At 42.4% G+C, this 10,567-nt stretch overlaps 1 protein-coding gene across 5 annotated transcripts in view; it reads left to right on the forward strand.

The window, feature by feature from the left end:
• The window catches only part of LNX2 (ligand of numb-protein X 2), a 61,940-nt gene extending 56,767 nt beyond the window's left edge, over positions 1–5,173 (forward strand). For all 5 annotated transcript variants that reach the window (XM_005516282.3, XM_014251884.2, XM_014251892.2 and 2 more), the window contains one exon: positions 447–5,173. In XM_005516282.3, coding sequence (XP_005516339.1) covers positions 447–582 — 136 coding nt within the window. In that variant the 3' untranslated portion in view covers positions 583–5,173. The remainder of the gene's footprint in view (positions 1–446) is intronic.
• Positions 5,174–10,567: the final 5,394 nt, after the last annotated feature.

Raw genomic sequence — 10,567 nt, forward strand, 5'->3', positions numbered from 1 at the left:
TAAATGTGTTATAATCCACACAAACAAACAGAAATGCTTCTGTCATGCACATGCTATCTCATCTTCTCTTGACTCCATTAGGTCTTTCCAAACGTCTCTTCTCATGTTTCTGTACAGGTCAGCTCTTAATGCAGAACTATCTTGATACTAGAATTGAAATAGAGTGATTTGAGAATTTCCCAGATGAGTTTTGGATTAATCCTAGAATACCTGGATGTTGGAAGGGACCTTTTTAAAAGTTATCTAGTCCAACGCTCTTACAATGAGCAGGGGCATCTTTCAGTAGTAGGACAGACTTCAAATTGAACTGCTTTGGGAATTTTAGCGACACTTTCCAGCCTGATGCAAACCTACCACGCCAGCAGTGACATGCTGTTTGTTGGTGTGTACTAATTACTGCAGAGCAGGACTCCTAATGTGTTCTTTTTTCTTCTTGTGTTTTTTAGGTGTGGTGATATGATTGTTGCTGTAAATGGACTATCCACTGTTGGAATGAGTCATTCTGCACTCGTTCCCATGCTGAAGGAGCAGAGGAACAAAGTGACTTTAACCGTGATTTGCTGGCCTGGAAGCCTCATATAGAGTTGTGAATCACTTCGGTTCAAGCAGCATCTTTCTCTAGATAGCTGGCACAAATCTCCTCTATCTTTTTTTCCTTATTGATACAGCTGGTTAAAAACAGGGCCAAAACTGCTGTATTTTCCTTTTTTACAGGCCTCTCAGACTTACTCTACCTGTTTTGCCATCCTGAAATAGCTATTTCTGTTTGCTATGTCTGTTGCTGACACAAATGCAAATATACTCAAGCTCACAGAGAAACCCCCACTCTAATATGGCTATCATTGAGCTTTTCCCCATTAGGCTTGTAGGGTCAGCAGAAGAACTTAGGGGTTCTTTGGGTTTCTCTGCAAAGTCCTCAAGTTGTATTGTGATATATAAATGTAACATTCGTGTGTCCACTCTTCCCGGCAAAGAGACCGTGTGTCAGTTCCAGAACGACACATCTGTCTGCTGCTATGAACCAAAACGTGTTTCCAAAGGTTACATCTCTTCATTTCGTAAACCTTTCCATTTTTGATTCCACATTTTGGACTGATTCAAGTATTCCATCTTTCTTATCAGAAATTGCTTGGTCCCCCAGATTTTTCTTGCAGAGCATCAATGTTCATAGAAAAGTAGGACAAAAGCCTGATACTAGTAGAATTTTTATAAAGTGCAATAATTGGACTCTTTGTTAGGAAACTTTAATATATTACAGAGTTTGTACCCTATAATGACAAGAAATATGGAAGTAATTCCCGTTGCAATGCTGGCAAGGATTCATGTGCCCAAGGTCGCCTTTGAGTGAATGGCTTGCAGTATTAGACTTTACTTTACAAATGAATGTTTTGCTATGTCAAAGAATTTTGATGAACATTTTTATGAAGATCATTTTTACTGTTTCTATTGTAGTTGTCAGCTCTCTTTATTCAAGTGTGGAAACAAAACTCTGACTTGTACTTTCTAAATGAGAGAATTATTTCCAGGGAAAAAAGTAAGCTATTAAGAAACCGTATGTTATGGTTTACAGGTGAGCAGACTAGAAGGAAAGCTCTTTGATTTCAAGTCCAACTGCAGAGTAAGCTGCAAAGTTCACTCTTACTGTCACCTCCTGACAAATGTGCAAATGCCTTGATATCAAATGCTGAAAAGATCGCTTTTGCATTTCAGGATTTTTTATTTTTTTTTTCCTTTAGAGAGCACCTGCTATTAAGTTGTCAGTAACACTGTTCGTCTTGGATTGTATTTAGTATTTTTACAAACCAACCTGTAACTTCTAGACTTTGCCTTTCCATGTGTACAGGCCACTAAGAACCCACTCGTTTAAGAAAAGACAGGTGGAGCACAGAAAGAAATGTGCTGACCTGGAGCTAACCCTGTGTGTTGTCAGTGTTCTCAATATTTGAAAAGAGCTTCATTTATAAACCAGGTTCCCAACCTGAACTGATTTTATGAATGACCTCTGTATTGTATTATTAATTACCAGAGAATGTATTTGAGAGTCACAGCATATTTCAATTGTGAAGCATGAACTTTGTTTTCAAACTTAGCTGGTATAATATCAGGGCATATTATCGCATGTCATTAATTCCAGTAGCTTTGTTTTCAAAAGAAATAAAGTTACTCTTTTGCAAAAAAAAAAAAAAAAAAGAAAAAAAGGTTAAAAATATCATATGAATGGTTTTATTCCTCTCTGTAATGTATATTATTGGTTTGATTTCATAATATTATAATACAAAAGATTGTCCTTTCCAGTATATTACTGTAGTGAAAATCCTTGTTTCTGAAGCAAACACCAAATTTATTTGATACTCTAACTGATTTAAGAACCAGTTTTCTCCCATCCCCAGATGGTGTTTAACTGTATGCTTTGCCCTTAATGCAGACTTTTTTGTGAAGTACATCTTAGTGCGTAGGCTTTAGGGAAGTTTTTGACATATGTACTAGATTTAGTGTTTTTTATTTTAAAAATCACACTTTTCATTCAAAATCCTGCAAAAAAATATTTTTAGATCTTTTTTCCCTTTTATATGTTAAGTGTAATAAAAGCATGGGTTAGTTTAAACTGTGCAGTTCTGTTTCTGTGTGCTGTAGCTTTTGATCAGAATATCTAAGCGATAAAACTTTTCGGAATAAATTCGCTTCCTGAATAATTTTTTACCCTTTCTCTTGTAGCAGCATAGTTGGGTTTGGTTTTCTGTGCCTTCTGTTTTAAATTATTTCAAGATTATTTTTTTTTTCCAAATATTGCTATCTAATTGTATGGTATTAATGAAGGATGAATGAAAATAAAAGTTCATTCTACACATTGTAATAACTCCAAAGTATCGTCTCACTCTTTGCAAAAGATATGGGGAGCTTGGTACAAACTCAGTTTAAAGATAATTTTTTTTCTCTTGTGATTTATCATAAATTACAATTAGTGAATGTTACCATAAGGGTCTGAGGGTATGCTCAGCCTGCCAGGGTGACCTACCAGCTGTTTAACCATTAATCCCAGCACTGAGAAGTCTTTCTAAAGTTGAGGTAAGATCTGTGCTTTATGGTGCTTTGCCACAAGTAGTGCTTCCTCTTTCCCCCTCCATGCCAGCTGGTACTGATCAGCTGGAGGATGTTTTCACAGCAGAGACTTGATGCAAGAAGTCACCCCAGGACAACAGTCTTGCTGGAAACATCAGTTTTACAACTGAAACTTGAGCCTCGTGGTTATCAGCTCCCATCTCCATCTCCTGCAGGCAAGGATGCTCTATCCTTAGATGTCTGCAATGCTAGAATGAATCTAAAAGCAATTTCTTAGTCATTTGCAGTAAAGGTGCCCAGACTTTGTACTGCTGCTCCTTGCAGTAGTTATGAATAGTTGAGTTCCTTTAAAATAGAACCATGCCTGTGTAGAGAAATGCAGAAGAAATCTGCCATGCCTGCCGGTAGATTATGAGGCCTTGTATTTCTTGTAAGGTAGGAGCCAGACCATCAGAGTTTTGATTTACAGACAGATGAAGGAGTTAATTGCTGCAGGGGGAGGTGCGCAGAGCTTTGTGTAAGGTGGTGAACTTGGTCATCTGCATGTTGGAGCTTCATGGGAGGAACACCTTTTCCAAACAACCCTAGGGATCTCTGGTTAAGAATGTAAAAGCGTTTATTCTGCGTCACAGCATGCCAGTAAAGTGAAATGTAGGAAGCTCGTTTGCCACGCTAAACTTTCTCTTTACAGTCATGAACAACCGAGGGGAAAATCAATGTCACAGAAGAATTAAAAATATATATTAAGAATATATTTCTAAATTCTATAATAGGTCTGGGGTGGATATGATTAAAATCTCTGATTCTGGTTCTCAGAATGTGACCCAGACAACATCAGAAGCAAGGCAAGTTCCTTTTTTAAAAGAAACTTGACCATTTACTTCTGAGCCAATTTCAATGGATCATAAATGTTTATTAACAAACTGAGGTAGGAGATTGTCAAGGGGTAGCTTTACTTTTAGGAGAGCTTTGAGAGCTAAGGAAGTTGAGGCTGTTGGTGGCTGATGGGAGTCCTTTCTCTTGACTAATTATCAAGCATTTCTAAGAATTGACAGCAGTTCTGACCATTAAAAAGTGAAGTCAACTTGTAAACACCCCTTTAAGATGTACAGTCAGAGGTCTCTTGCCCTCTTTGGTTTCCGGCTTCTGACAAGGTAACAAGGTCTGTCCTGGCCTCCTTCCCCCCCTCCAGGCCGGACGAGGCCGCAGGGAGGTGGGGGGGGAGGAGAAGCAGAGCCGGTCAGCCGGGCTTAGTTTTCAGTTTCTGCTGCTGGACTGAAACCTGACACCATGAACTCTTGCAGCTTTCTTAAAGCTTTTAATTCTTTTACTACCTGGATAAACGTACAGATTACTCTTTTTTCCTAGAAAGACAGAAAAAGAGAGACAATCAACATGAAGAAGACATAGAACCACCAAAAACAGTGAAGAAAAGAGTTAAGTTTTAAATAAGAAAGAGAGAATAAGGAGATGCTTTACAGCTGAAATATCTTTCTGTTAAAGCTATGGAGATAGACAATAGTAGTTTAAAAAAACTCCTTTAATTCATGACTAGAGTATTGGGAGGAATAGAGTGTTCAAAGTGTGGACTTTTGAGAAAAAGAGAGTAATTGTGATACTGTGAGTTGCTGGAAATGGGTAGAGTGAAGATTTTGAAGCCTTGGGGGGCAAAGAGAAAACTGTTTTCCAGGAAGGCTCACAGAGACAGAGGAAGAGGACTTCTGCCTTTGAATAACTCATCTTTAAAATGCCATCCCTAGACTCATGGCCCATACACACCTCAGAGTAATGTGAAATAGGAAGAGTGAACTCTGATGACAGATTTCCGGGCAGCTGGCATTAGAGAAATAGAAAACTATAACAAAAATAGTTTTCTCGTGAAAAACTCCATGGATTGGCAGAAAGACTTCTGTTTCTCTACAAAGACTGATGAAAAGACTGTAACAAGAATTGGGACTGTTTTTGACCATCAAAGTTCTAAAGTTTTTTGTCTCTATGTTATTATGTGTACAAAGAAATAGTCAAGTAGTGAGAGATAAAAGGGTTTTCTGGAAGTTTATTCTGGTGTTCTTATTCTTGTAGTTTGTTAATAAACTTTCTTTATTACTTTTAAGTTTTAAGCCTGTTTTGCTCTTGTTCTAATCCATATCTCACAACAAGAAATAAGTAATTTATTTAGTTACTGGTTTAAAACCACGACAGAGATCCTGATGGCTTAAAAGTTATGTGTATGCCAGGCAGGACAGCAGCAATGGCAAACACTGGATGAAGGCAATACATGCAACGTGGCCCAAGAAAAAAGGTGGCATACTGCCGAGGAAGGTCAGTGAACACCCTCTTCCCAGGTGTCTCAGGCAACTTCCAGGTGTCGGGGTGTGACATTGGTGGCTTGGTTCTGTTCCCCAGGACCGAGACTGACAACAGAGAGAGAGAGAGAGAGACTTGTTTTCTTGTGTTCGGGCTCAGTTGTTTATTCTTTTATCGTTATTACATATTTACAAAGAGCTATGTACACTAAGGAAGCAAGGTGCAAAATGGAGAATGAAGAATCTCTCCAAGGTCTATTATGTGTCTATTTGTCCAACAATCAAGTGCCAAGTAAATTATTTATTTTAGCCACCCAATGACCCAACACCTGTGTGCTGCACTGCCGATTTCTTTATCCAGTATCTCATTATTACCCAAAAACCCTTAGAATAAGAAAGAAGGAGAAAGGGACAACACCCTAAATCCTCCATGTTGTCTCTTATTCACTAATGTAGCTTAAACCCTAAACTCTAACTTTCTCACCCAGTGACTTAAGAAAACTCTAACTTACATTATTAGTTTAACTTAGCTTTAAAAGCTGTCTCCATGGTTTTAGGCTAAACTCAGCACTCTTGGGTGTCAGAACCAGGCACCACAGATAAGGGCCTATTTTCTGTGTCTCTGACCCCAACATCTAGGCGACCTTACTTATCTAAAAAGTGGTTCTTTGTAGACACATGAAGAGGGACATTGTCACACCTGAAATAAATCTGTCTCACTAGTGAAGAACAATTCTTAAATCACTTGCTGCTCAGAAGATGAGAAGGGTTTAGACTTTATACTTCTGGGACAATTCAAATAACATTATATGGATAGGAGAGCTTACTCTTCACTAAATGTTGATGTTGTCCTTCTGTTTGTTGGATGAGTCTCCTGACTATCAGCAGAGCAGTATGGATGCAACACCCATGTCAGTGATGCACTGCAGCTGATACAGTGATGATGGAATCCCGTCTGTATAGTCGCACAGGAAACTCAGAAATCAAATTGGCTCAAGAGTCTGGTTACAGGCAGCCTGCTCAGCATCAGCTGTGGCATCCACTGGGCCTGAAGCTGCTTAGAAGGAGAAGGAATGTGTTTGGGCTTGGGGGTTGTTTTTGTTGTTGAGCTATGCTGGTAAAGGCTGGCTGGGGAATTTCGTGGGTTGCAAGCACAGCCAAACCAACAGCATGCTCCCTAGTGGGGAAAGCCAAGTTTGTTTGCACAAGGAGGGGTGAGGGCCAAGTGCTCCCATCACAGGCTGGGGAGGAATCGGGCATGAAATAGCAGGGCAGAGCCTGTGGGGCTGCCCCTCTTTGTTCTCCCCTTTGTTCTCTCCTTGCTTAGCAACAGCAACCAGGTGTAGAGACCCTGTAGAGACCATGGCTCAGGTTTAGAGAGAAGAGGCAGTAGCTTTGAGGCCAATTTGTATCCCATAGCAGCCAGCCATGCTGGCAAATACCAGCTTCACCTACATGGGAGCTGGTGGTCCCCATGGTGACTCAGTTTTGGGGGATCTTGGAGAGAGGTGGTCTGCAGAACAACCACCCCCCACTTTTAAGATGCAGGTGCAGGGGTTGATACAGACATATCAGGAGCACTCGGTAACTCGGGTCTTGGAGCTATGCTTGCTAATCCTATGGATCCATCGCACACAGAATAACCTCTGCTGTGTAGGGGGCTCATCTGCAACTCTCTTTTAACCCCAAAGCACAGTGCATGGTGATGCAAAACCATCAGGCAGCAATACCCAAAATGCCTTTTTGCTGCCCATGAAAAGGCAGCTATTGAGCCTTAAGCAGCCTTGGGGCAAGCCTGGGCATCGGATTCCACAGGCCTTTCTCAGTGAACAGCTCCACTAAAGCCAAACAAGCTGGGCTTGCAGTTTGGACACAGCTTTGTAGGGTAAGGAATTAAGTACACAATTAAGGAATCCATTTGGTATTTTGTTTGATCTGGGACAAACCAAAGTGCTGGTTGCTTTGCTCCTAGGTTTTGATATAAAGTGATTGTGGAAAGCTACAGAAGAGAAGCCTTTTAATCAGATTAGAATAGATAAAGAGTATAACCCCTTGGTTATACAATTGAGCTTTCTAATCATATTAAACTTTAATACCAGCATCACTGCCATATTGGAACAACAATAGCAAAAAGCTGTAAGCATAAAATATTACAGATCCTTAAACATATTACAAAAATGTCATCCACTAAAGTTAAAAAATGTTATCGTGTTTGGAGAAATGTGCCAGCTGAAAAAAAACAAACAACACCCGCGAGGCTGAAGTCCTGTGTACATGTGCAGATTAAATGCAGCACAGCAGAGGCAAGGCTTGACCTTTTTGTTTCTTACATTTTTATTAATTAAATTGCTTCCCAAGCAGCTACTTCTGTCGTGGCTATTACCCACCTTAGCCCTCATCTACCAAGGTGCTAAGTACACTTAACTCTTTTTGCAATCAGTTAAAGTGTCCCTTGTTGTAGGATGCAGCGAGAGGTGGCTCCTCTTTACTGGTGAAACCCCTGGAAAGAAACATCTTCAGCTCTCTTGCCCCTCCACTGCTGCAGCCAGTGCTCAGCATCCAGCAGTGCTTAAAGCCAGAGAGGACTGAAGCCAAGAGCCAAAGGAAAGGGATGTTAATGCACTTCAAACGCCTGATTTAAGCGGGTTGATTTTCTGGCATCTCTGTGTTCCTACAGATCTGAATTTCCTCTGTGAGTCAGGTTTGTGAGTACAAAGGACCCTGCTTGGAGTCAGTGGTCTTGCACTGAACCTCTGCCCGTGGCTGCGAGTCCTGCCAGGACACCTCCGGGCTGCAGCCGCCTTGAATCGTAGCAGATGATTGTGGCTGTGCCTCCTTGGCTGTGCCAAGCGATAATTCAAAACTGAAGGTTTTCCTTTTGTCTTCCCTCCAGCTGGAGTTGCCTCTTCCCCCAGACGTGCCGGAGGTGCTGCGTGGTTTGTTTGGATTGAGCAGAGTCAAGGCACCAAAGACCTCAAATTTCAACCAGGCAGTCCCTTCTGGCTGTGGTGTGAGCGTGGCTGGCAGCTTGGCACGGGGTGATGGCTGAGAGGGCGCTCAGGACAGGCCAGGAGCCACCATGCCACTTCAGCCCTCATCCCATCCTGTGGAGCTGGTCAGGGATGCTGGGTCAGCTGTCCAGATGCAGCAGTTTTTTCCTGTTTTCACCCCAGGGTGAAAACCACATCAACCCATCTGTGGTTATCACCTTGGGGTGAAATTTTATTCAGCTGAATATTTTGCATCTCACAGAGTCTTTCTCACCCTCCAACTAAGTAGCACTTACCTTCAGATATTTCTTCCCAAACTTTCCACCATTTCTTCTGGCCCTTTTGAGTATTTCTGGACCACTGTCCCTCTGCAGCCCCTTCAACTGCTGCTTCCCTACAACTGCTGCTTCCTTTCTTCTTCCCTTGGCTGCTTCTCTACAACTGTCTCAAGTGCTGTTTTTTCCAAGGCATCTTCCAGCCCACTAATGCCTCCTCCAGGCTCCCAGGGTATCTCTGCACCATCCTCTGACACGTAGCACACAGGGAGGTGTAGAGGCTACTTTGGCCTGGGGGTTCAGGGTGGCACCAGGACAACTGTTGGATTTTCTGCTCCCCACCCAGGGGAAGACTGGGACCCATCACAGCTGGTTCTTGGAGAGATCCCCCACCTCTGGTGCCTACCCCAGCACCCCACGCACCGGTGGCCCCAGGCCTTTCTAGCAGCCTGGGAAGTTTGGCTCTTTGTGTTTCTTTGTCATTGGCGCCCTGTTAATTATGCACCTTATGAAGATATCTGATGCAATCATACCCTTCTAAAAATGCCTCGGATTAAAAGCTTTTCCTGGGTCTTTAGGTGATGGGCCTGCAATTACAGAAAATGAACTGCATTTTAGCTTTCCATTGAAATTAATAACAGTGCTTCTCCAGTTGACTCTGTGAGTAGTTAATGGAACAAACTGGATGCTCCACTACAATGAGGGTTTTAAAGCTATTTGAGAGAGATTCTGTGTTTCAAATAGGAAAATAATTCGCACGATGCAAAATCATTTTGTGTTTGCATCTTTGAGAAATAATGGCTCTGTGTAGCTTCGAGATGCAACTATTTACCAATAATTGTTTCAATGTGCTCTTCCATCCTTTGCTGCACTGGAAAAGAATGACCTGCAGAGAACTCTGGAAAAAGGAAAACAAGTCAAGGAATTAATGATGCAGAAAAGAGCTCCAGCCTGGGCTGAGCTCCATGAGGGGGTTTTACCACAAATCTTGAAAAACAGATTTGTGTGAGTTCGTGCAGGGTGGAACAACAAATATTCTGAGACTTGTTGAATTTCAGTTACTCCAACTCAGCTCAGTTAAACTCAGCCTCTGATAACTGGCAAATTTTGGAGTGCTGCTGGTGAGTTGCAGCCCATATCAGGGAAAGAGGAGGCAGCCCCTCTCCTGGTTAACCCGTCCCACAGGCAGGGGCAAAATAGCTCACACATCTTCTGCTGCATCAGCTTCCTTTCATAGATCCTTTCCCACAGAGTAGAAGTGCATTTAGTGCATCATTCTCCAGGGGAGTGGAAATGCAAGTGGTCCCTCTGTCCCCAGTGCTTTTTTCACATGAACTGGGTGGAGGATGGACCAGGATCCAGCTCTGCACCTCTCACGGTGAAACCAGTCCCACTGCTCCTCTGCCCTGGGGATACTGGGGGTTCAGAGCAGGTTCAGACCATTCTTCCCATGGAGCAGATGTACTGCAGAGCCACCCTATCTTTACAGACACTATTTCAGTGTCCCCAAATTTATCTCCCACCCATTGAACACCTTTTCGCCATGATACTGCAGCAGAAAAGGCACTGAGTGCCACAAGCAGCTCCCTGGGATTGACACCAGGGCTGGCTCCCTGATCCTGGGTCCTTTAGCAAGGCAAGAAGAGCTCTGAGTATTCCCTCCTCCTGCCCAAGCAGTCCTTCCCTTGGGCTCTCCTCCCAGGGTGTGGGCTGGGTCCTTGCTCCCACATGCTATATCCTGCCAGCAGCTGCTCATCTCTCAGTAGTGCCAGTTTTACTGCCTTTTCCCTGGATGATGGCATCACCTATGTAAGTTTTACTACCTTCCCTGACATCAAAAATAGTTCTGTTGTCAGGGAGAGACTCTCAGCTGTCCAAAGCAACCTGAACTGCAATCTAAAGAAACTGTATTTTGCATGGAGTTCCTTGAATGAAA

Source organism: Pseudopodoces humilis, chromosome 2, assembly GCF_049639895.1.
Source record: "Pseudopodoces humilis isolate 2021_Gansu_Grassland_sample_001 chromosome 2, ASM4963989v1, whole genome shotgun sequence".
In the NCBI taxonomy this organism is placed as follows: Eukaryota; Metazoa; Chordata; class Aves; order Passeriformes; family Paridae; genus Pseudopodoces; species Pseudopodoces humilis.